At 50.6% G+C, this 26,874-nt stretch overlaps 1 protein-coding gene across 1 annotated transcript in view; it reads left to right on the forward strand.

Moving 5' to 3' along the window:
- Nucleotides 1–255: 255 nt before the first annotated feature.
- Nucleotides 256–26,874, forward strand: part of DHX36 (DEAH-box helicase 36) — a 193,142-nt gene continuing 166,523 nt past the window's right edge. The window contains exons 1-5 of the mRNA XM_075340720.1: nt 256–752; nt 2,329–2,462; nt 14,220–14,406; nt 24,441–24,479; nt 24,996–25,166. Coding sequence (XP_075196835.1) covers nt 549–752; nt 2,329–2,462; nt 14,220–14,406; nt 24,441–24,479; nt 24,996–25,166 — 735 coding nt within the window. The 5' untranslated portion in view covers nt 256–548. The remainder of the gene's footprint in view (nt 753–2,328; nt 2,463–14,219; nt 14,407–24,440; nt 24,480–24,995; nt 25,167–26,874) is intronic.

Raw genomic sequence — 26,874 nt, forward strand, 5'->3', positions numbered from 1 at the left:
CCGTGTAAAACATCCACTTATCTGTGCCCCTAAACCATCGCCTCACGTCACTCACACTCAGTCCTATGTATAAATAACTCCGCATCCCCCGGGCTCTGAGAGGTTAATCGCTCCACGAGATTCATCACCTCCCCAGCAGCAGACACGGTTGAACCTAAAATGTACAGGATCCTTCCAGGTTAGTGGGTGGGACCAGCTTGGCTGGTGGGCGTGACTATGTTTTCTCCGTGCCACTGTCACGTGACAAATACCGCCATACCGGGAAGGAGCCCGTACAATACATTCTAGCTTCCTGGTATCAGCTCGGCACTGGACCGGAGACACCGCCTTTTCCGATGACGTCATTCCTTACAGGCGCAACTCCATACTAGCCGCTGTACCAATGCTGGTCAATGATGCGAACTTTGCGCATGCGCTTTTAAACTGTGTACGGTGGCTACGCTAGTCCAAACTTCATCTGCTTTCACTGTTTTGCAGCCGTGCCGGTGACGGTTTGGCTCAGGTGGTCTCGGCCGTTTTTCTTTTCCACTGCGCCACATCTCAGCGGGATGAGCTACGAGCAGCGGAAAGGATGGGGCCGGGGTCGCGGGGGACGAGGGAGAGGGTCATTCTCCCATTATGAAGCTGGATCTTCCAGGGAGACTGGAGAAGGTGTGAAAGAAAGACCCCCACCTCACCTGAGAGGCCGGGCCATAGGAATGTGGTATGCACGAAGGCAAGGCCCGAAGAGCAGGGAACGGGAGAGGCTGGAGGTAAGAGGTCACTGGCATCTCTGGGGTGCCAGCCTGTGGGGGGGGTGAGGCTGTCACTGGCAGCTCTGGGGTGCCAGCCTATGGTGGGGTGAGGCTGTCACTGGCAGCTCTGGGGTGCCAGCCTATGGTGGGGTGAGGCTGTCACTGGCAGCTCTGGGGTGCCAGCCTATGGGGGGTGAGGCGGTCACTGGCATCTCTGGGGTGCCAGCCTGTGGGGGGGTGAGGCTGTCACTGGCAGCTCTGGGGTGCCAGCCTATGGTGGGGTGAGGCTGTCACTGGCAGCTCTGGGGTGCCAGCCTATGGTGGGGTGAGGCTGTCACTGGCAGCTCTGGGGTGCCAGCCTATGGGGGGTGAGGCGGTCACTGGCATCTCTGGGGTGCCAGCCTGTGGGGGGGTGAGGCGGTCACTGGCATCTCTGGGGTGCCAGCCTGTGGGGGGGTGAGGCGGTCACTGGCATCTCTGGGGTGCCAGCCTGTGGGGGGGTGAGGCGGTCACTGGCAGCTCTGGGGTGCCAGCCTGTGGGGAGTGAGGCGGTCACTGGCAGCTCTGGGGTGCCAGCCTGTGGGGGGGTGAGGCGGTCACTGGCAGCTCTGGGGTGCCAGCCTGTGGGGAGTGAGGCGGTCACTGGCAGCTCTGGAGTGCCAGCCTGTGGGGGGTGAGGCGGTCACTGGCAGCTCTGGGGTGCCAGCCTGTGGGGGGTGAGGCGGTCACTGGCAGCTCTGGGGTGCCAGCCTGTGGGGGGTGAGGCGGTCACTGGCAGCTCTGGGGTGCCAGCCTGTGGGGGGTGAGGCGGTCACTGGTAGCTCTGGGGTGCCAGCCTGTGGGGGGTGAGGCGGTCACTGGTAGCTCTGGGGTGCCAGCCTGTGGGGGGTGAGGCGGTCACTGGTAGCTCTGGGGTGCCAGCCTGTGTGGGGGGGGGGGGTGAGGCGGTCACTGGTAGCTCTGGGGTGCCAGCCTGTGTGGGGGGGGGGGGTGAGGCGGTCACTGGCAGCTCTGGGGTGCCAGCCTGTGGGGGGTGAGGCGGTCACTGGCAGCTCTGGGGTGCCAGCCTGGGGGGGGGGAGGCTGTCACTGGCAGCTCTGGGGTGCCAGCTTGTGGGGGGTGAGGCCTCATTAGTAATCGCAATGGTGAACAACTGTTGTTACTTGCCTACACACGTCGGCTGGGACTGGGGTCACTGGTTGTCCTTTACTGGACCACTTTTAGTAGGAACACCCCAAAATAACTCATTTCGGCTGTCCGAGGGTTCTTAAAATGAAGAAGGTAAGGTGGGTCCTGCTTTCCCATCACAGCTGTCTCCCTTCTACCTGCATCCAAGCAGTGCTGCAGAGGATAGGGGCGAACCTGTAGGATGGAGTCTCAGCATCATCTGCCCTCATTTCTAATGTACAGAACATCACTTAACCTTTAATTCTATGTAAAGTTTCCATCCTATGGTAAGTGTTTATAAATGACTTCTTTTTTCATTAATTTGAGCTGTAGATTGTGCTTTTTTTGCACTGTGGGGAAGTCAGTAATCCTAGACTGTAATATATTGTATACTAATATATGAATTATTTTTATTTATTTATTTTAGAGAGCTGTAGTGCGGATGGATGAATCCCGGGAACAGCAGATTACAAGACTTCTGAACTCTGTGCAAACGCAAAACAAGGATGTAAAGCAGGAGCCGAGCTCGGAGGAGTCCTGGTGGGCTACAGAGAATGAAAGGTGCTCTTGTTACTATCTGTGGGGGACGGTGATCGGGGCATTTACAGCGCCGTATGTCTATAAGACTCATCCCTTCTCTGCTTAACAAAACAAACTAAATCATTGCCAGTTTTCAGACAATAGTTCTATCCAAGTATGAAGCTCGCTCTCACAAATTGTCTCCTTGGGTTAAGAAATCTCTATAATAAATGCTGCCAACAGTCATGTGAAATTTCGTAGTAGATCTTTTATCTTCTTCTTTCTGCTTTCTTCTTCCTCCCATAAAGTTCAGTTGAGTGATGGGCAAGGATAAAGGGAAGGTGTACGCTCCCCATACATGATCCAGTCTGCCCTAAACAGCACATATTTTTCTTTATTCATCCTGAATGTTGATCAACATTCAAAACAAGAACTTTGTACATTTTACACAAGTATTTGTTGTTGTTTTTTTTTTTTTTCCTCACTCTGTTCTCCTCCGTTCCACTTTTTGTTCTCCTCTATTCCCTTCCTTGGCTCCCCCCTTTCCTGTGACCGTCTCCTGAGGTAGACTACTGCACAGATCACTAGCTCTATAAGGTAAAGAAGCCTGGTCTCCTCTGGAGATTTATCCTGTTTATCTCCAGATAGAGGGAGTGCCTCTTTGTCTTTTGATGGTGTTTTAAGGGGTGGTCTGGGCATAGTTTTTAGGCATATAGTAGATACAAAACCAGGCAAGTAATTGCTAAGAAACTACCTGGCGCTGATACAGACCAGTCATTTACCACTCACACTAGCGATTCAGCTGCTGCACACACCTCCCCTTCTTTTTTTTTTTTTCTCTCTTTTTCGTCTCTGCTCTGTTGACAGGACATGACTGATTGACAGCCGCTTCCCCGTTAGTCATTGAGGAGCTGCTGTCATTCAGGATGACGTCTGCAGTTATGATCTGTCGTGTCATAACGTCAGTGGAAGTTGCTGAATCTCCTGCAGGAGCTGCCTGTGACCGCTTTGTGCCAGTGGGCAATGGCGTCAGGCACAGCAGGCAGGTAAGGCCTTGTGCGCACTAGGCGTTTTTGCTGCGTTTTTAGCGGCATTTTTTACCGCGTTTTTGTGCTGAAAACGCAGTGACATGGCTTCTCCAGCAATGTCTATGGGTTTTCAGAAGTGCTGTCCGCACACAGCGTTTTTTTGTAGCTGCGTTTTTGTGGTGACCACAAAAATGCAGCATGTCCATTATTTCTGCGTTTTTCACTGCGTTTTTCACCCATTGAGTTCAATGAGATGTTCAACAACGCAATGAAAAATGCATATAGCTGCGTTTCTATGACTAAAAACGCAGCTATAAACGCATGGGGTGGGCACTACAGTGACGTGTACAGAAAGAGGATTCCTTCTGTTGGTAAACACAGAAGCATGAATCCTCCCGGTACCGTCACCGCTGCGTCCACAGCCCACCCGGTGCCATGTCAGCTCCGTGCGGCGCCATGTCTGGGCGGGAGGTGGAGGCAGCGGCGAAAACAAAAGTGAACAGTAGAAAAAAAAAAAATGTCATATATACTCACCTGTCTGCAGGGTCCCGGTGCCATGCCCGCTCCCATCTTCTCCCGGTACTGCCGCTCTGGCTGTGTGCAGTCTCCCCAGGGCACGTACGAAGCTTGCAGGACCTGGCAGTGGATCACCTGATGCAGTCACCTGACGCATCAGCTGATCGTAATTCTCGCGGTGTCGCCAGCTTTTTCGCGCCCGGCCGGCTATCAGCTGATCCTGCCGTCAGGGGACTTCATCAGTTGATTACTGGCAGCTCCTGCAGCGATGGGCCAGGATCAGACTCTCATCCGATCGCTGCAGGAGCTGCCGGTAATCAGCACAGACGTGAGTATTTTTTTTTTTTTTTTGCACTGATGCTTCAGCTGATTGTATAAAAGCCGATTATACAATCAGCTGATGTATGATGTGCTTCAGCCCCTAGAACCTGACACATCATCTGATCGCTTTGCCTTCCAGCAAACCGATCAGATGATATTGGATCTGGATTGGACGGCGCGGGACCCTTGACCCAGGTTTACTGCGGAGGGGGGTTCTTTATTTCAATAAAGATGGAGTCACTAATTGTGTTGTGTTTTATTTCTAATAAAAATATTTTTCTGTGTGTTTGTGTTTTTTTTTTTTTTTTTTTTTTTTTAATCATTACTAGAAATTCATGGTGGCCATGTCTAATATTGGCGTGACACCATGAATTTCGGGCTTAGGGCCAGCTGATAATATACAGCTAGCCCTAACTCCATTATTACCCAGTGAGCCACCCGGCATCAGGGCAGCTGGAAGAGTTGGATACAGCGCCAGAAGATGGCGCTTCTATGAAAGTGCCATTTTATGGGGTGGCTGCGGACTGCAATTCGCAGTGGGGGTGCCCAGAAAGCATGGGCACTCTGCACTGCGGATTCCAATCCCCAGCTGCCTAGTTGTACCTGGCTGGACTCAAAAATTGGGCGAAGCCTATGTCATTTTTTTTTTTAAATTATTTCTTGAAATTCATGAAATAAAAATAAAAAAAAAAAAGGGCTTCCCTATATTTTTGATTCCCAGCCGGGTACAAATAGGCAGGTGGGGATTGGGGGCAGCCTGTACCTGCCTGCCGTACCTGGCTAGCATACAAAAATATAGCGAAGCCCATGTCATTTTTTTTTTATTTTTGGGCAAAAAACTCCTGCATACAGTCCTGGATGGAGGATGCTGAGCCTTGTAGTTCTGCAGCTGCTGTCTGCTCTCCTGCATACACTAGTTCTGCAGCTGTCTGCTTTCCTGCATACAATGAACATTTTGAAGAAGGAAATGACATCAGACCTTTTTTTTTTTTTTCATCAACAATCTTTAATGGCATTGTGCACTGATTAAAAACGCAGTGAGCAAAAACGCACCAAATCGCGGTAAAAACGCGTGCGTTTTTGTCGCGTTTTTTAGCCGCGGGTGCGTTTTTTGAGACAAACGCACATAAAAACGCAGCGTGAAAAAAACGTTTAGTGCGCACATACCCTTAGTAGCAATTTACAAAAGTGTTTTTGTTTTTTTTTTTTAATGAAGATCATTGGGGGATGCTGGCTTATTTCTAACTTGGGTAGGTAGCAACTACCTGCCTGTTTGTCATTAGGCACTGTGTAAAAAAAAAAGTACCTGATATCTCCTTTTAATCATGTCCACACCTTACATGTCTTGTGTCAAGACTAAATAAATATAACTATTTTAATCTTTCCTCATAACTAAGGTCCTCCATGCCCCTTATCTGTTTTGTGGCTCTGCATGTTTTCTATCTCCAGGGCCTCCTTTCTATAAACTGGTGCTCAGCACTGAACTGCTTATTCCAGATGAGGTCTGCACCACACTTCATAAAGTGATAGTGGTATGTCCATGTCCTGTGAGTTCACACCTCCAATAATACATGAAAATATCCTGCTGGCCTTAGACACCGATCGGCCTAGCCTTGCTGATATTCAGTCTCTCTTAGTGACTCTTAGATACTACCACCTAGGACGTCGGATGCCTGCATATTATAAGTGTCTAGATCAGGGGTCTCAAGCTCAGCTGGGTGTATGGGCCGCACAGAGGAAAAAAAATAATTTTGGGGGGGCCGCATTCTTTGCAGGACAAAGTGACATTTTTATTGGTACATATATACAAAAAAAAAATATATATATATATATATATATATATATATATATATATATATATATATATATATACCAAAAAGTGATGGTAAAATAAATGTCATGCCTTATTTTTAATTATTTTTTTTTAACATGTTATCCCTTTCTTGTAACTAATAGTGTTACATTTTAGCACCATATAGTAATTTTGGCCAACCTCTTTTAGTAATATTCCCCATCTTGTAATGTACCCATTCTTGTCCCCTTGTAGTATTGTGCACCATCCTACTCCCCATCCTACAGTAATGTGCCCATCCATGTCCCCATATTGTAGTAACGTTCCCCATCTTTGTCCCCATCTTGTAGTAATGTGCCTCATCCTTGTCCCCATCCTATAGTAATGTCCCCAGCCTTATCCCCATCCTATAGTAATTTCCCCATCCTATAGTAATGTGCCCACCTTGTCCCCATCCTATAGTAATGTGCCGATTCTGTAGTAATGTGTCCCATCACTGTCCCCTTTTAATAATCTGCCCATGCAGGTCCTCTTCTTGTAGTAATTTGCCCTTTCTTTGTCGCTCCATTGGGAGACCCAGACAATTGGGTGTATAGCTTCTGCCTCCGGAGGCCACACAAAGTATTACACTTTAAAAAGTGTAACCCCTCCCCTCTGCCTATACACCCTCCCGTGCATCACGGGCTCCTCAGTTTTATGCTTTGTGTGGAAGGAGGCACACATCCACTCATGCATTCTCATATTAGTTATATCGGTTGGAAGAAAAGTGGGCCCCCACGGGGCCCCCGGCATGTTCCCTTCTCACCCCACTACGTCGGCGGTGCTGTTAAGGTTGAGGTACCCATTGCGGGTACAAAGGCCGGAGCCTCATGCCGTTTTTCCTTCACCATCCCTTAGCGGCTCTGGGAGAAGTGGGATCCTGACCGGTCAGCCAGTTACTGGGACCGTGCTCCCTCCGCAGCCCCTGTGGGAATCTGCCGGACAGGAGTCTATTTATCCTCTGGGACCGGGCCCTGCATCTCTAAGGTACTCTGTGTCCCCATGGGGGCTGTGCATGGAGCGCCTTCATCCCGGACGCTGCAGCAGCTGCTGATTTGTGAAGACCGGCGGACTTCCGCGCCTGCTTGTCGGCCGCGGTCTTAAATTTAGTCCCCGGCTTCATTGCGGCCTAGTAGCAAAACTCCCGCCCCCGGGCCTGTCTGTCAGGGGTAAGGGCGGGACTGCCGACCTGACGTCGGATGTGAGGGCCGGAGCATCCTGTATGTTTCCTCCCCCCTCACTGATCATTGTGGGGACCCCAGATTCCCGCACTTTTCTAGCGCCGCCCACGGCTCCACTCCTCCCCAGAGAGTTCCGGCAGCCATTTTTTTGACATTCTGCCGGTGGAGGATTTCCAGGAAAGAGCTCTGCAACTCTGGGAGACCTAAGGCAGGGAATCTGGAGGACACACGCTCCGCTTTTTAGCGGTTGGTAAGCCACACCGGTCACCCGGTGCTGGTCCCCTTGGGGTGCCGGAATAGATACTATGTATGTATGTATGTATGTATGTATATATATATGTATATATATGTATATATATATATATATATATATATATATAACATATATATATATATATATAATTTCTGTTCGGTCGGGCTATATACCTTTTCCCATATACCCTCAGTGATCACTCTCCTAGGAGACAACAGCAAGTCGTCCACAAGGAGCAAGGGTGCCACAGGGTTATTTTGCGACCTGTACCTCTTGTGCGGCTATGTTACCTGCGGGTTCCACCTACCCTCACTGTGAGCAATGCTCGACACCTGTTTTGCTTGCTCAGCCGGAGCCTCGGTCACTAGTGGGCCCCTCGACTCAGGTAGACCCCCCTGCTCCCCCTGTCCAGGCGGCAGAGACAGAGTTCGCCTCTTTTGCTGAGAAACTCTGAGTCACTTTCACAATCCATGGCTCAGTCTATGGACAAATGGTCTGCCAAGCTGCTTGAAGCTTTGCAGTCCAGACCGGTCCTTACACAGGCCCCGGGCCCTGTTGGATCGTCCCCTCCAGGCCCCTCTCTTTGCGCGCCGCAGCGCGCTCCCAGGGGGGGCCCTAGGTCTCACGTGGAGGACTCCTGCCCGGACCACAGTCCCAGACCGGCTAAGCGGGCTCGCTGGGAATCTTCCCCGACTTCTTCACGCTGCTCGGGTTCCCAGCTTGAGGACTCTCTGGAGGACGAGGCGGACGTCGCAGCTCAGGGCTCTGACCCTGACGTTGCTCTCAATCTTGATACACCTGAAGGGGACGCCATAGTAAATGACCTTATCTCGTCCATCAACCAGGTGTTAGATATATCTTCCCCGCCTCCACCTGTAGAGGAGTCGACTTCTCAGCAGGAGAAACCCCAGTTTCGGTTCCCTAAACGTACACGGAGTGCGTTTTTCGATCACTCTAACTTCAGAGATGCTGTCCAGAAGGCCAGAGCGGTTCCGGACAAGCGCTTTACTAAGCGCCTTACTGACACACGTTACCCCTTCCCCTCTGACGTTGTTAAGGGTTGGGCTCAATGTCCCAAGGTGGAGCCTCCAGTCTCTAGATTGGCGGCTAGATCTGTGGTATCGGTTGCAGATGGCTCATCGCTAAAGGATGCCACTGACAGGCAGAGCTCCTGGTGAAATCCATCTATGAAGCCACGGGCGCGTCTTTTGCCCCGGCTTTTGCAGCCGTGTGGGCACTCCAAGCTATCTCAGCTTGTCTGGCTGCGATTAATGCGGTCACACGTAATTCTGCTCCGCAGGTTGCGTCTTTGACTTCTCAGGCGTCAGCTTTTTCTTCCTACGCCATGAACGCAGTTCTAGACTCTGCTAGCCGTACAGCGGTGGCATCCGCTAATTCTGTAGCAGTCCGCAGGGCCATGTGGCTGCGTGAATGGAAGGCAGACTCGGCTTCCAAGAGGTTCTTAACCGGTTTGCCGTTTTCTGGCGACCGATTGTTTGGCGAACGATTGGATGAGATTATTAAGGAATCCAAGGGAAAGGACTCCTCCTTACCCCAGTCCAAACCGAAGAGACCTCAGCAACGGAAAATACAATCGAGGTTTCGGTCCTTTCGTCCCTCCGCCAAGCCCCAATCCTCTTCGTCCAACAGGCCGAAGCAAAGGCCAGAGGAACTCCTATGCGTGGCGGGCTAAGCCACGCCCCCAAAAGCCCGCCGGAGGCAATGCCTCCAAGGCGGCCTCTTCATGACTCTCGGCATCCCCGAACCGCATCCTCTGTCGGTGGCAGGCTCTCCCGCTTTTGCGACGCCTGGTGGCCACATGTTCAAGACCGATGGGTGAGAGACATTCTGTCTCACGGTTACAGGATAGAGTTCAGCTCTCGTCCCCCGACTCGTTTCTTCAAAACCTCTCCGCCCCCCGCGCGGGCCGATGCACTTTTTCAGGCGGTGGACGCTCTGAAGACAGAAGGAGTTGTGATCCCTGTTCCCCCCCAGGAACATGGTCGCGGCTTTTACTCCAACTTGTTCGTGGTGCCAAAGAAGGACGGTTCGTTCCGTCCCGTTCTGGACCTCAAACTACTCAACAGACATGTGAGCATCAGACGGTTTCGGATGGAATCTCTCTGCTCGGTCATCGCATCGATGTCACAAGGAGACTTCCTAGCATCGATCGACATCAAGGATGCTTATCTCCATGTGCCGATCGCACCCGAACATCAACGCTTTTTGCGTTTCGCCATCGGGGACGAACACCTTCAGTTCGTGGCATTGCCTTTCGGCCTGGCGACAGCCCCACGGGTGTTCACCAAGGTCATGGCATCTGTTGTGGCGGTCCTACACTCTCAGGGCCACTCGGTGATTCCCTACTTAGACGATCTTCTGGTCAGGGCACCCTCTCAGATGGCGTGTCAAAACAGCCTTACCGTCGCTCTGGCGACTCTCCAGCAGTTCGGGTGGATCATCAACTTCCCAAAATCCAAGTTGACACCGACCCAATCACTGACTTACCTCGGGATGGAGTTTCATACTCAGTCAGCGGTAGTCATGCTACCGCTGGACAAACGGCTTTCTCTGCAAGCAGGGGTGCAATCTCTTCTTCGGGGTCAGTCACACCCCTTGAGGCTTCTCATGCACTTCCTGGGGAAGATGGTGGCAGCGATGGAGGCAGTGCCCTTCGCGCAATTCCATCTGCGGCCACTCCAGTGGGACATTCTCCGCAAATGGGACAGGAGGTCGACTTCCCTCGACAGGAACGTCTCTCTTTCCCTTGCAACCAAGACGTCACTTCAATGGTGGCTCCTTCCCAACTCTCTGTCGCAGGGAAAATCCTTCCTACCCCCAACCTGGGCTGTGGTCACCACGGACGCGAGCCTGTCAGGTTGGGGAGCGGTGTTCCTCCACCACAGGGCTCAGGGAACCTGGACTCCGATAGAGTCATCCCTTCAGATCAATATTCTGGAGATAAGGGCAGTGTATCTAGCCCTATTGGCTTTTCATCGGTGGCTGGAGGGCAGGCAGATCCGTATCCAGTCGGACAACGCCACTGCCGTCGCATACATCATCCACCAAGGAGGCACTCACAGTCGTCAAGCCTTCCAGGAAGTCCGACGGATTCTGCAGTGGGTGGAAGCCACAGCCTCCACCATCTCCGCAGTTCACATCCCGGGCGTAGAAAACTGGGAAGCAGATTTTCTCAGTCGTCAGGGCATGGACGCGGGGGAATGGTCTCTTCACCCAGACGTGTTTCGAGAGATCTGTCTCCGCTGGGGAACGCCGGACGTCGATCTCATGGCGTCACGGCACAACAACAAAGTCCCGGCATTCATGGCCCGGTCTCAAGATCACAGAGCTCTGGCGGCGGACGCATTAGTTCAGGATTGGTCGCAGTTTCGACTGCCTTATGTATTTCCTCCTCTGGCGATGCTGCCCAGAGTGCTGCGCAAAATCAGGTCCGACTGTCGTCGCGCCATTCTCGTCGCCCCAGATTGGCCGAGGCGGTCGTGGTACCCGGATCTGTGGCATCTCACGGTGGGTCAACCATGGGCGCTCCCAGACCGCCCAGACTTGCTGTCACAAGGGCCATTTTGCCATCTGAATTCTGTGGCCCTCAACCTGACTGTGTGGCCATTGAGTCCTGGCTCCTAGCGTCCTAAGGGTTATCTCAAGATGTCATTGCCACCATGAGACAGGCCAGGAAACCAACGTCCGCCAAGATCTATCACAGGTCTTGGAGGATCTTCTTATCCTGGTGCTCTGATAATGGTTTTACTCCCTGGCCCTTTGCCTTACCCAATTTTCTTTCATTCCTCCAATCCGGAATGGACAAGGGTTTGTCTCTCGCCTCTCTCAAGGGACAAGTATCGGCGCTATCCGTATTTTTTCAAAAGCGTCTAGCCAGGCTTCCGCAGGTCCGCACGTTCCTGCAGGGAGTTTGCCACATAGTCCCACCTTATAAGCGTCCGCTGGAACCCTGGGACCTTAACAGGGTGCTAACGGCTCTTCAGAAACCACCTTTCGAGCCGCTGCGGGATGTCTCTTTATCACGTCTTTCGCAGAAGGTGGCATTTCTAGTGGCAGTTACATCGCTCCGTAGAGTCTCGGAGATGGCAGCGCTGTCATGCAAAGCCCCCTTCCTGGTTTTTCACCAGGATAAGGTGGTTCTGCGTCATGTTCCGGAATTTCTCCCTAAGGTGGTATCTCCTTTTCATCTCAATCAGGATATCTCCTTACCTTCATTTTGCCCTAATCCAATTCACCAATGTGAAAAGGATTTGCACTCATTAGATCTGGTGAGAGCACTCCGGCTCTACGTGTCTCGCACGGCGCCCCTGCGCCGTTCAGATGCGCTCTTTGTCCTTGTCGCTGGCCAGCGTAAGGGTTCGCAGGCTTCCAAGTCAACCTTGGCTTGGTGGATCAAGGAACCGATTCTTGAAGCCTACCGTTCTTCTGGGCTTCCGCTTCCTGTGGGGCTGAAAGCCCATTCTACCAGAGCCGTGGGTGCGTCCTGGGCATTGCGGCACCGGGCTACGGCTCAACAGGTGTGTCAGGCAGCTACCTGGTCTAGTCTGCACACTTTCACGAAACACTATCAGGTGCATACCTATGCTTCGGCAGACGCCAGTCTAGGTAGGCGAGTCCTTCAGGCGGTGGTTGCCCACCTGTAAGAGGGGGTCGTTTTCGGCTCTTTTTTATCGAGGTATTCTTTTACCCACCCAGGGACTGCTTTTGGACGTTCCAATTGTCTGGGTCTCCCAATGGAGCGACAAAGAAGAAGGGAATTTTGTTTACTTACCGTAAATTCGTTTTCTTCTAGCTCCTATTGGGAGACCCAGCACCCGCCCCTGTTCCCTTCGGGCTGGTTGTTCTTTTGTGTACACATGTTGTTCATGTTGAATTGTTCTTTGGTTCATGGTTTTCAGTTCTCCGAACATCCTTCGGATTGAATTTACCTTAGACCAATTTATAAGTTTCCTCCTTCCTGCTTTTGCACCAAAACTGAGGAGCCCGTGATGCACGGGAGGGTGTATAGGCAGAGGGGAGGGGTTACACTTTTTAAAGTGTAATACTTTGTGTGGCCTCCGGAGGCAGAAGCTATACACCCAATTGTCTGGGTCTCCCAATAGGAGCTAGAAGAAAAGGAATTTACGGTAAGTAAACAAAATTCCCTTCTTCCTGGTCCTCTGCTTGTAGTTATGTCCCATACTGGTCCCTTAATGTGCCGTTCGTTCCCCCCCCCCTTTCCCAAAACAAACACCTTCTTCTTGTCAGCTGTGCCCCATTCCCTTGGCTGCCTCATCTCTGCTTCTTGCTGTCTTCTGGCCCGTGCCCCTGTTTACTATTGCGGCCGGTGCAGGGGCAGTAGCCACTGTCAGCGATTTATGTCAGATGGTTGTTTTGTTGGCGCTGCGCACGCGGAGTCAAGTGCTCTGTGCACAACGTTTCCAATGCAGCCGTAGCTGTCCGCCAATCAGAGGTAAGCAGCTGAGGTCAGGCAGTTTCCATTGGAGGAATAGTTGTGCACAGAGCGCTCGACTCTGTTTTGCCAGCGCTGCGTACTCAATCATCTGACATAAAGCGCAGACAGTGGCTGTGGCCCCTGCACCAGCCGCGATGGTCAACGGGGGCACAGGCCTGGGGGCTGCACGAAGCAGCCCGAGGGGCCGCATGCGGGCCGCGTGTTTGAGACCTCTGGTCTAGATACATAACTTCACACTTATCCACATTAAACTTCATCTGCCAAGTGGATGCCCCAGCACTCGGTTTTGTCCAGTTAGCTTGTAACTTCTGAGCATCCTTCATAGACGGCACTGTACTACATAGTTTGGTGTCCTCATTAATAAAGAGGTTGAATAAGAGCGGACTCAGCCCTGAACCTCGGCATACGTTACTTGTAACTAGAGATCAAAAATCGACCTGCACTCACACCAATGTCAAACAATAAGTCAGTTCTGATGTGTGATTCTCTTTTTTTTTTTCTCTCTGATGATTTCGGCTGAGGTGTTTTCGGCCACATGCTGTGTATGGCCACATAAAACCGCCGAGACAAGTCAATGCAAGTCTGAGAACACACGGACCACCCATACTCCGTCCATATTTTGCGGATACATTACCATTCTGTAGCGTAGAATACTGTAAATGATGATTAATAGCTGCTGAGAAAATTGCATGTCATACGGATGCTAGGAGAGAAGAGACAGATTCTCTCTAATTTATCCATTAGGTGTCTATGTTGTATTGTGTTTAAATCCCTTTGAAAAGTCCAAAAACACAATCCCCGCAGCCGCCTCTCTGATCTACCCTCTACTCACCTCTTCAAAACCCAAAAAATATAATCCCATCAGCCGTTGATTTGGTGAAGTGACATTTCCTGCATAGACCCTACTGTAAATTTAGAGACCCCAGTGGAAGCTTTCTCCTGCATGTGAGCACGTCATTATAGGGAACATCAGGATATAATGGAAACTCGGAAGACTTCCATCTGACATGAAAAAAGAAGTGTATGTATTTGGTGCAATGTGATAATTTGGGGCTGTGACACTAGAAATTGCTCATTTGTGCCCTACGTATGGGGTCTGATCATGGCCAGAGCAGAGTGACTTCCCTAGTGCTGCCGTCATCTTATTCTAACATGGGGTTAAACCTGTTTTCTAATGTGTCTGTTAATTTCAGAAATAGTGTGGCCCCTGATATCAAGCTGCCAGTAGACATTGTGAAAGATGCCTGGGATGACGATGACGAGGAGGAGAAATTCTCAGAATCCTGTTATGGAGAGAATAGAGTAAATGCAGCCTTGGATCGACAGCTTAGAGAAGAACTGCAGGAAAAAGCGACCAATTATAGATACCTCGAAATGCAGGTGCGTCTTAAGATGTGAAATAACCATATATTATTAACCCCTTCACTGTCAAGGACATGTATATATGGCCTTAGCTGCGTCTGTCCCTTTTAATGCGGCTTCACACTTGAGCCCGCATTATTCCTCGTATATGTCTGCTGATCAGATCAGGAGACGTGTAGCTAACAAGTGCTGGTGGATCTCTGATCCACCCATCCATGTTTAACCTCTTAGATCATGCTGTCAGCTGTCTCTCTCTCAATCTCCGGTGAGGATCTCGCTATTCCCTGCCGCCATCGGCGGACCCGTGATGTGATCAATGGGTTACCATGACAGCGTGGGGTCAGATGACGACCCCTATTACTGTCATTACATGCTTCCTGTGAATGACGGCAGAGCGCCAGCATTCACAGAACAGCATTTCTGCTGTTCAGAGGGATGCTGAAGCATCGCTCTGTATTGCACAAGTGATCGGACAGGGCAGGCTTCAAGTCCCGTCAGGAGACTAGTAAAATCAGTTAAAAAAAAAATAAAAATATGGAACCCCCCCCCCCCACCAACAAAGAAAACACAAGTTCATATCAACCTCCTTTTGCCTAATTGAAAATAAACCATCAAAAAAATACACATATTTGGTATCTGTGTTCAGAAATCTATCAAAATATAAAAACAATCTGATCTGTACATGGCGTAGCGAGAAAAAAAATCAACACACCAGAATTTCGTATTTTTGGTTCCCATAACATTGCATTAAAATGTCATAACAGACGATCAAAACATCGTATCTACGCAAGATGGTATAATTAAACACACAGCTCAAGATGCAAAAAATAAGTAATTACTGAGCCCCAAATCCCGAAAACGTTATAGGTCTAGGAAAATGGCAACAAAAGCGCTACTCTTCTTTCTTCTTTCTTCTTCTTTCTTCTTCTTTCTTCTTCTTCTTTCTTCTTCTTTCTTCTTCTTTCTTCTTTCTTTCTTCTTTCTTTCTTCTTCTTTCTTCTTTTTTTCTTCTTTCTTTCTTTCTTCTTTCTTTCTTCTTTCTTTCTTCTTTCTTTCTTCTTCTTTCTTCTTCTTTCTTCTTTCTTCTTTCATTTTTTTTCACCACTAAAATAAAAGTAAAACTATACCCGTTTGGTATCTAGAAACTCGTACTGACCTGGGGAATCATAATGCCAGGTCAGTTGTACCATACAGTGAACCCGGTGAATAAAACAATTGTGGAATTGCACTTTTTTGCTATTTCACTGCAGTTGGAATTTTTTTCTGTTTTCCAGTACAATATGGGGAAGAATGGTGGTTGTTATAGCGCTATATTTATTACTATTGCGCTTTACAAGTTAAAACGGGTATACATAAAAACCAGTACAATAATAATGAACAATAAAAAAACAAAGACTATACAGGAGGAGAGAGGACCCTGCCTGCGTGGGCTCAGTCTACAGGATGAATGCTGTGGTTCAAAAGTACAACTTGCCCCACAAAAAAACAAGCCCTCATATGGCTATATTAACAGAAAAAAGTGATGTCTCTTCGAAGAAGGGGAGGGAATAAATGAAAAACAGAAAATCGCCCAGGGGTGATGGTGTTTATCACTAGAGTGCTATTGATGACCCATGGTAAAGATACATTATTAGTATTAAGGCCACGTCTTACTAAGCAACATCACTGCTGAGGCACAACTTGCTAGCGATGTTGCTGTGTGTGACATCCAGCAACAACCTGGCCCCTGCTGTGAGGTCGCTGGTTGTTGCTGAATGTCCTGGGCCATTTTTTAGTTGTTGCTCTCCCGCTGTGAAGCGCACATCGCTGTGTGTGACAGCGACAGAGCAACAACTGAATGTGCAGGCAGCAGGGAGCTGGCTTCTGCGGACGCTGGTAACCAATGTAAATATCGGGTAACCAAGAAGCCCTTTCCTTGGTTACCCGATATTTACCTTCGTTACAAGCGTCCGCCGCTCTCACGCTGTCAGTGCCGGCTCCCTGCTCCCTGCACACATAGCCAGACTACACATCGGATAATTAACCCGATGTGTACTCTAGCTAGGAGTTCAGGGAGCCAGCGCTAAGCGGTGTGTGCTGTTAACCAAGGTAAATATCGAGTTGGTTACCCGATATTTACCTTAGTTACCAAGCGCAGCATCGCTTCCATGCGTCGCTGGGGGCTGGTCACTGGTCGCTGGTGAGATCTGCCTGTTTGACCGCTCACCAGCAACCCATGTAGCGACGCTCCAGCGATCCCTGCCAGGTCAGGTTGCTGGTGGGATCGCTGGAGCGTCGCTTAGTGTGACGGTACCTTTAGGCTAACACCCGGGACCCCCACTTATCAGCTGCTGGACCCTCTGGCTGGGGCTGGATATAGAGCGGTACACGACCACTACATCACTATGGCCACTCTCTGATACTGTAGATCAGCTCCATTCATTGAAGTGGAGAAAGCCCTTTTCTTTGTCGCTCCATTGGGAGACCCAGACAATTGGGTGTATAGCTTCTGCCTCCGGAGGCCACACAAAGTATTACACTTTAAAAAGTGTAACCCCTCCCCTCTGCCTATACACCCCCCCGTGCATCACGGGCTCCTCAGTTTTATGCTTTGTGTTGAAGGAGGCACACATGCACTCATGCTCCCATTTTAGTCAGCAGCAGCTGCTGATTGTATCGGATGGAAGAAAAGAGGGCCTCTAACAGGGCTCCCGGCATGCTCCCTTCTCACCCCACTGAGTCGGCGGTGTTGTTAAGGTTGAGGTACCCATTGCGGGTACACAGGCTGGAGCCACATGCCGTTTTCCTTCCCCATCCCTTAGGGGCTCTGGGAGAAGTGGGATCCTATCCGGTCATCCAGGCACTGGGACCGGGCTCCCTCCGCAGCCCCTGTGGGATTCTGACGGACAGGAGACTGAGTATCATCAGGGACAGGGCCCTGCATCTACAGGTACTCTGTGTCCCCTTGGGGACGGTGCATGGAGCACCTTGGCCTCAGACGCTGCAGCGACTGCGGTGTTGGTATGAGACCGGGACTACCGCGCCGACCGCGCCTGCTTGCCGGCCGCGGTTTTAACTTTAGTCCCCGGCTTTTGCGGCCTAGTGCATTAAACTCCCGCCCCCGGGCCTGCCAGTCAGGGGTAAGGGCGGGACGGTCGGTCTGACGCCGACAGTGAGGGCTGGAGCACACGTAGCTGTCCTCCGCCCCCCTCACTAATCACTCTGGGGCCAGATTCCCGCACTTTTGTAGTTACGCCCACGGCTCCCTCCTCCCCTGTGAACGCCGACAGCCATGTTTTAAGCACATTCTGCCGGTGGAGGACTTCTGGCTGCACCTCTGGGAGACCCGAGGCAGGGAATCTGGTGGCCACACACCGCTTGAGCGGTCGGTAAGCCACACCGGTCACCCGGTGCTGGGCCCCATAGAGTGCCGAACTGTATATATATATATATTAGTATACATTTTCTCGGTTCGGCTGTACTGTTAGCTTGTGGCTATATATCCCTCAGTGATCACTCTCCTGGGAGACAACAGCATGTCGTTCACAAGGAGCAAGGGTACCAAGACACAGGGTTATTTTGCAACCTGTACCTCTTGTGCGGCTATGCTACCTGCAGGTTCCACCTACCCTCACTGTGAGCAATGCTCGGGCCCTGTGGCACTCGCTCAGCCGGAGCCTGGGGCACTGGTGGGACCCTCGGCCCAGGTAGAACCGCCGGTTTCCCCTGTCCAGGTGACAGGGACAGAGTTTGCAGTTTTAGCTGAGAAACTCTGAGTCACTGTCACAATCCATGGCTCAGTCTATGGACAAATGGTTTGCTAAGATACTAGAAGCCTTGCAGTCCAGACCGGCCCTTACACAGGCCCCGGGCACTGCGGGATCGCCCCCAGGCCCCTCTCGGTCTGCGACGAAGCGTGCGCCTGGGGTGGCCTCTAGTTATTACGTGGAGGACTCCGGCACGGACCGCAGTCCCAGACCGGCTAAGCGGGCTCGATTAGAATCTTCCCTGACTTCATCACGCTGTTCGGGGTCTCAGCTTGAGGACTCTCTAGAGGATGAGGCGGAGGTCGCAGCCCAGGACTCTGACCCTGACGTTGCTCTCAATCTTGATACACCTGAAGGGGACGCCATAGTAAATGACCTTATAGCGTCCATCAATCAGGTGCTAGATCTTTCTCCCCCAACTCCACCTATAGAGGAGTCGGCCGCACAGCAGGAGAAGCACCAGTTTAGGTTTCCCAAACGTACTCGGAGTGTTTTCTTCGATCACTCGAACTTCAGAGATGCTGTGCAGAAGCACAGGGCTTTCCCGGACAAGCGCTTTACTAAACGCCTTAATGATACACGTTACCCCTTCCCCTCTGACGTAGTTAAGGGTTGGGCTCAATGTCCCAAGGTGGATCCTCCAGTCTCTAGACTGGCGGCTAGATCCGTAGTGGCAGTGGCTGACTGTTCAACGCTCAAGGATGCCACGGACAGGCAGATAGAGCTCCTAATCAAATCCATCTATGAAGCCATAGGCGCGTCCTTTGCCCCAGCCTTTGCAGCAGTGTGGGCACTCCAGGCTATCTCCGCTTGTCTGTCTGAGATTAATGCGGTCACCCGTACCTCGGCTCCGCAAGTAGCGTCTTTGACTTCTCAGGCGTCGGTATTTTCATCCTACGCCATGAATGCTGTCCTGGACTCGGCTAGCCGTACAGCGGTAGCATCCGCCAATTCGGTGGCAGTCCGCAGGGTCATGTGGCTACGCGAATGGAAGGCAGACTCTGCTTCCAAGAAGTTCTTGACCGGTTTGCCTTTTTCTGGCGACCGATTGTTTGGCGAACAATTGGATGAAATTATTAAGCAATCCAAGGGAAAGGACTCGTCCTTACCCCAGCCCAAACCAAAGAGACCTCAGCAACGAAAAATTCAAGCGAGGTTTCGGTCCTTTCGGCCCTCAGCCAGATCCCAATCCTCCTCGTCCAACAGGCCACAGAAGAGCCAGAGAAACTCTTCTGCATGGCGGTCTAAGTCACGTCCTCCAAAGACCGCCGGAGGCACCGTCTCCAAGGCGGCCTCCTCATGACTTTCGGCCTTCCCAAACCGCATCCTCGGTCGGTGGCAGGCTCTCCCGCTTTTGCGACGCCTGGTGGCCACATGTCCAAGACCGATGGGTGAGAGACATTCTGTCTCACGGTTACAGGATAGAGTTCAGCTCTCGTCCTCCGACTCGTTTTTTCAGAACATCTCCGCCCCCCGAGCGAACCGTGGCACTTTTTCAGGCGGTGGACACTCTGAAGACAGAAGGAGTTGTGATCCCCGTTCCCCTTCAGGAACGTGGTCGCGGTTTTTACTCCAACCTGTTCGTGGTACCAAAAAAGGACGGTTCATTCCGTCCCGTTTTGGACCTCAAATTGCTCAACAGACATGTGAGAACCAGACGGTTTCGCATGGAATCCCTCCGCTCTGTCATCGCTTCGATGTCCCAAGGAGACTTCCTAGCATCAATCGACATCAGGGATGCCTATCTCCATGTGCCGATCGCTCCAGAGCATCAACGCTTCCTGCGTTTCGCCATCGGGGACGAACACCTTCAGTTTGTGGCACTGCCTTTCGGCCTGGCGACAGCCCCACGGGTCTTCACCAAGGTCATGGCATCCGTTGTGGCAGTCCTACACTCTCAGGGCCACTCGGTGATCCCGTACTTAGACGATCTCCTAGTCAAGGCACCCTCCCGGGTGGCATGTCAACACAGTCTGACCGTGGCTCTGGAGACTCTCCAGAGGTTCGGGTGGATCGTCAATTGGACGCAGGGGAATGGTCTCTTCACCCGGACATGTTTCAAGAGATCTGTTGCCGCTGGGGAACGCCGGACGTCGATCTCATGGCGTCTCGGCACAACAGCAAAGTCCCGGCATTCATGGCACGGTCTCAGGATCACAGAGCTCTGGCGGTGGACGCCTTAGTTCAGGATTGGTCGCAGTTTCGACTGCCTTATGTATTCCCTCCTCTGGCAATGCTGCCCAGAGTGTTGCGCAAGATCAGGTCCGACTGCCGCCGCGCCATCCTCGTCGCTCTAGACTGGCCGAGGAGGTCGTGGTACCCGGACCTGTGGCACCTCACGGTGGGTCAACCGTGGGCGCTCCCAGACCGACCAGACTTGCTGTCTCAAGGGCCATTTTTCCATCTGAATTCTGCGGCCCTCAACCTGACTGTGTGGCCATTGAGTCCTGGCTCCTAGCGTCCTCAGGGTTATCTCAAGAGGTCATTGCCACTATGAGACAGGCCAGGAAACCAACGTCAGCCAAGATCTATCACAGGGCTTGGAGGATCTTCTTAGCCTGGTGCTCTGATAAGGGGTTTACCCCCTGGCCGTTTGCCTTACCCACGTTTCTTTCCTTCCTTCAATCCGGAATGGACAAGGGTTTGTCTCTCGGCTCTCTCAAGGGACAAGTATCGGCGCTTTCCGTGTTTTTTCAAAAGCGTCTAGCCAGGCTTCCGCAGGTCCGCACGTTCCTGCAGGGAGTTTGCCACATAGTCCCACCTTACAAGCGGCCGCTGGAACCCTGGGATCTTAACAGGGTTCTACGGGCTCTTCAGAAACCACCTTTCTTTGTCGCTCCTAATTGGGAGACCCAGACAATTGGGTGTATAGCTATGCCTCCGGAGGCCACACAAAGTATTACACTAAAAGTGTAAAGCCCCTCCCCTTCAGCCTATACACGCCCCGTACTGCTACGGGCTCATCAGTTTTTATGCTTTGTGCGAAGGAGGTCAGACATCCACGCATAGCTCCACAGCTTAGTCAGCAGCAGCTGCTGACTATGTCGGATGGAAGAAAAGAGGGCCCATAACAGGGCCCCCAGCATGCTCCCTTCTCACCCCACTTTTGTCGGCGGTGTTGTTAAGGTTGAGGTATCCATTGCGGGTACGCAGGCTGGAGCCCACATGCTGCTTTCCTTCCCCATCCCTCAATTAGGGCTCTGGGTGAAGTGGGATCCCATCGGTCTCCAGGCACAGGAGACCGTGCTCCATCCACAGCTCCTGAGGACCCTGCTGGATAGGAGCCGAGTATCATTCAGGGACATGGCCCTGCTACTTGGAGGTACTCTGTGTCCCCGTGGGGACTGCGCACAGCAACACTCCAGCATTGCTGGGTGTGCTAGTGCACCGGGGACAGCAGCGCTGGCTGCATGTGTGCCACTATACACTCAGCGTCGCTGAGTGTATTTGTGTAGGGGAACTGCCGCGCTGACCGCCGCTGCCATGGTTATGCCTGCGGCGCGGCTGGGACTGTTAGTGCGCCGGGGACTTCCGCGCCGACCGCGCTTATACGGCGGCCGCGCTTATAACTATAGTCCCCGGCTTCTGCGGCCTAGTCTCATTCTTTTCCCGCCCCCAGCCCTGCCAGTCAGGGGAAGGGCGGGACGCTGTACAGGTCGGCAGCACTGAGGGCTGGAGCATGCTTTGCATAATCCACCCCCCTCACTCTGCACAGTGGGGCACCAGTTCCCGCACTTTTCTGGGTCACGCCAAAAGGGCCGTTTTTCCATCTGAATTCTGCGGCCCTCAACCTGACTGTGTGGCCATTGAGTCCTGGATCCTAGCGTCTTCAGGATTATCTCAAGAGGTCATTGCCACTATGAGACAGGCTAGGAAACCAACGTCCGCCAAGATCTACCACAGGACGTGGAAAATATTCCTGTCGTGGTGCTCTGCTCAGGCGTTTTCTCCCTGGCCATTTGCCTTGCCCACTTTTCATCTCAATCAGGACATCTCCTTACCCTCGTTTTGTCCTCATCCAGTTCACCAATGTGAAAAGGATTTGCACTTGTTAGATCTGGTGAGAGCACTCAGACTCTACATTTCTCGTACGGCGCCCCTGCGCCGCTCTGATGCTCTTTGTCCTTGTCGCTGGCCAGCGTAAAGGGACACAAGCTTCCAAATCAACCCTGGCTCGGTGGATCAAGGAACCAATTCTCGAAGCTTACCGTTCCTCGGGGCTTCCGGTTCCCTCAGGACTGAAGGCCCATTCTACCAGGGCCGTGGGAGCGTCCTGGGCCTTGCGACACCAGGCTACGGCTCAGCAGATGTGTCAGGCAACTACCTGGTCGAGCCTGCACACTTTCACGAAACACTATCAGATGCATACCTATGCTTCGGCAGATGCCAGCCTAGGTAGGCGAGTCCTTCAGGCGGCAGTTGCCCACCTGTAGGACGGAGCCGTTACGGCTCTATTATGAGGTATTATTTACCCACCCAGGGACTGCTTTTGGACGTCCCAATTGTCTGGGTCTCCCAATTAGGGGCGACAAAGAAGAAGGGAATTTTGTTTACTTACCGTAAATTCCTTTTCTTCTAGCTCCAATTGGGAGACCCAGCACCCGCCCCTGTTTTTTGTATACACATGTTGTTCATGTTAAATGGTTTCAGTTCTCCGATATTCCTTCGGATTGAATTTACTTTAAACCAGTTTATAATTTTTTCCTCCTTCTGGCTTTTGCACCAAAACTGATGAGCCCGTAGCAGTACGGGGGGTGTATAGGCTGAAGGGGAGGGGCTTTACACTTTTAGTGTAATACTTTGTGTGGCCTCCGGAGGCATAGCTATACACCCAATTGTCTGGGTCTCCCAATTGGAGCTAGACGAAAAGGAATTTACGGTAAGTAAACAAAATTCCCTTCTTTGAGCCGCTGCGGGATGTCTCTCTATCACGTCTTTTGCAGAAGGTGGCATTTCTAGTGGCCGTTACGTCACTCCGAAGAGTGTCAGAGCTTGCAGCGCTGTCATGCAAAGCCCCCTTCCTGGTATTTCACCAAGATAAGGTGGTTCTGCGCCCGGTCCCGGACTTTCTCCCCAAGGTGGTGTCCCCTTTTCATCTCAATCAGGATATCTCTTTACCTTCATTTTGCCCTCATCCAATTCACCAATGTGAAAAGGATTTGCATTTGTTAGATCTAGTGAGAGCACTCCGGATCTACGTGTCTCGCACGGCGCCACTGCGCCGTTCTGATGCACTCTTTGTCTTTGACGCTGGCCAGCGTAAGGGGTCGCAGGCTTCCAAGTCAACCTTGGCTCGGTGGATCAAGGAACCGATTTTTGAAGCCTACCGTTCTTCTGGGCTTCCGATTCCTTCAGGGCTGAAAGCCCATTCTACCAGAGCCGTGCGTGCGTCCTGGGCATTGCGGCACCGGGCGACGGCTCAGCAGGTGTGTCAGGCAGCTACCTGGTCTAGTCTGCACACTTTCACGAAACACTATCAAGTGCATACCTATGCTTCGGCGGATGCCAGTCTAGGTAGGCAGGTCCTTCAGGCGGCGGTTGCCCACCTGTAAGAGGAGGGCCGTTGTCGGCTCTTTTTATCGGGGTATTCTTTTACCCACCCAGGGACTGCTTTTGGACGTCCCAATTGTCTGGGTCTCCCAATGGAGCGACAAAGAAGAAGGGAATTTTGTTTACTTACCGTAAATTCCTTTTCTTCTAGCTCCTATTGGGAGACCCAGCACCCGCCCCTGTTCCCTTCGGGCTGTTTGTTCTTTTGTGTACACATGTTGTTCATGTTGAATTGTTCTTTTGGTTCATGGTTTCAGTTCTCCGAACATCCTTCGGATTGAATTTACCTTAGACCAATTTATAAGTTTCCTCCTTCCTGCTTTTGCACCAAAACTGAGGAGCCCGTGATGCACGGGGGGGTGTATAGCAGAGGGGAGGGGTTACACTTTTTAAAGTGTAATACTTTGTGTGGCCTCCGGAGGCAGAAGCTATACACCCAATTGTCTGGGTCTCCCAATGGGAGCTAGAAGAAAAGGAATTTACGGTAAGTAAACAAAATTCCCTTCTTTAAAAAAAGAAATTGTTTGATTTCCTTACAGATATTGCCATTTTCCTGTCTTTTTTTGCAGCCGGCAGTTTTGCAAAATTGATACCAAGAAGTGCAGCCATATTGGTCTTCACTTTGGCGTTCGTTTTTCATAATCTGATTATCTGTGGTCAGAAGATTACTCCGTGATAACGTGGCAGTCTTTCCAGTATGTGTTTTTTGTAATTCGGGTGCATGTACTCAATATTTGTTTTTTCTTTTCCCACCAGAGGTTTCGTGAGAAGTTACCATCAAACAATATGAAAGCGGTAAGGACAATGTTATTATGGATCACTGCTTTTCCTTTCTTGGTTCTCCAACTAAATTGGAAAATCTGATGTTGGGTTTTCCAGTAGCAAGTCTGGATCAGATAATCTAGTTGCTGGTATGAGATGCTATCTTAGAGAATCTCTTTTCTTTCTATACCTACTGGCCAAGGGCTTGGTAATGAGTGAGCTGTGTCTATACCTGGCCTCCTGATATGGGATTGTTATGTGCTTGCCTTCCGCAGGATTATCGCTGTCTGCCATCGCCCTAACGTCTGAAGGCAGTTTTGTCATTAAAGCAGAGTTAATGTGCAGAAGGTCCCACTCTACAGGGAAAGGACAGGCTTTAGCATTGATGAGTCTTGCATTTTTACATTTCTGGCTGATGATTTTGTCAGAGTCCATGATAAAACCTTTTGGTCCTCAGAGATGCGTAACTGTCCATAATAGGTCCATATAATACAGATCTGTAATGTAGAGTAAGGCCTTCTACTCATTGTTTTCATATTTAAATCTCAGGAAATTATTAAAATGATATCCGGCAATCAAGTGACTGTCATTAGTGGAGAGACCGGCTGTGGGAAGACGACTCAAGTGACGCAGTTCATTCTGGACGATTACATTAACAAAGGAAAAGGCTCTGCTTGTCACATTGTGTGCACTCAGCCCCGAAGAATCAGCGCCATATCGGTAAGATGTCTGTGCAGCCCGCTGCTCTTACACACTCTGCTGCTTGTTTTACCAGGGATAAGGTGATAATCTAGTCATAGTTTTCCTTTTCATTGGGAGCTGCTCTTATAGGTGGAGTTTGTCCAACAGTCCTATTAGAGAGCACCTTTAAGGCTGGGGCCACACGGGGATTACTGCGATCCCCTTGCATGACACTGGGCTCACGCTGGCAGTACAGCAGAGCTGAGTGTCATGCGAGTATCCCTGCGACTGAAGTCCGACCGTGCAAGCAGACCTTAGCTGCGGGGGGCGGGCCGGCACAGAGGAGGGGCGGGCCAGCGCTGCGGAGGGGCGGCACGGAGGAGGGGAGGGAAGGATTTATCTCCCTCTCTCCTCCATAGCTGGCTATTGCCATTCTCGCTTTGCACTCGCGGTACACCGGTGTAATGCGAGTGCAGCGCGTTTTTGTTTTATTTTTTTTTTCTTCTTCTCTCGCCCCGTACACTTGAATGGGTGCGAGACTCGCATTGCACCCACAGCATGCTACAAATGTTTTCTCGGACCGATTAGGGCTGAAAAAATAGTTGCTCATGTGTGCTGACACATAGGCTAATATTGGTCCGAGTGGAATGCGATGTGTTTTTTTTTTTTTTTTTTATTTTCGCACTCCACTCACAATAATTTTCATGCCGTGTGTCTTAGGCCTAAAATTACAAAAACAAGGGTCCCATGTCCCTGTTTGTGTGTACCGGTGTCATTTCATTTACAGGCTATGGGACTGAAAGAGATAAGTACAGCGCGACTGAGAACACGTAGTGTGGGCTTACTGCCACTGCTATAGTGACCAGACCAGTGAGATGATAATTTCAGACAATGTTTTAGGGGAGCAAAACCAAATGTGATCTGTTGGTCCTGTGAAGCAGCTATTCTAGGGAGGGCGAGTTTCTCAGTAGGATCAGTGTAGGAAGGCCAGAAAATGATCTACTCTCAGTCATGGAATAGAAAAAAGCTGGAGCACCGTAGTAAGAGGGTGCCAATCCAGGGGCTTCTAATGGGCTCATAGGTAGGTGTAATGTAAAAAACACTCCAAAATTCAAAATGATGTACCTTTATTCAGCAACATTTCAGTTCCTTCTGGAAGGTTTCAACAAGTTTCCAAGAGGATCTGAAATATTGCTGTAAGCAAATGGCTTGAAAAAGGCACATGATATTCTATCATTTTGAATATCGGAGCCTTTTCTGCTCTTAATCACTGCATATTTCCAGTTCTGACGACCCCCAGAAACATTGATAACCGTGTGTGCAAATGAAGGTGGTGACTTTGTTCGGCCTCAGACCAGTATTTCTTAATCTATTACATTCCATCTCCTGACCTCTTGGACACCTTGATAACTCTTTTGATTAAAAATACAAAGCTGCTTTTTTTTTTTTTATTTATTTATCTATTTTTTTTAAAGCAACGCATTGGACTGATAATGAGTGTATTTTTCAGACTAAAAGATGCACTTAGGTTTGAACAATAGAAAATAGAAAAAAAATAATAAAACTATTCTGGTGATATGGCGGGGTAATGTTGGCAGTCTTCTGTTGTGCTCATGTCTATGGTGTCTTACATGTGTAATTTCTTTCATTTATGCCACTTAAACGCCTCATAAGCTATGTTCACACATTGCGTTTTTGTTGCTTTTTATTTTTTGCAGGAAAAACCTATTTTCTTGGCAGTAAAAAG

This window comes from Anomaloglossus baeobatrachus, chromosome 3, assembly GCF_048569485.1.
Source record: "Anomaloglossus baeobatrachus isolate aAnoBae1 chromosome 3, aAnoBae1.hap1, whole genome shotgun sequence".
NCBI lineage: Eukaryota > Metazoa > Chordata > Amphibia > Anura > Aromobatidae > Anomaloglossus > Anomaloglossus baeobatrachus.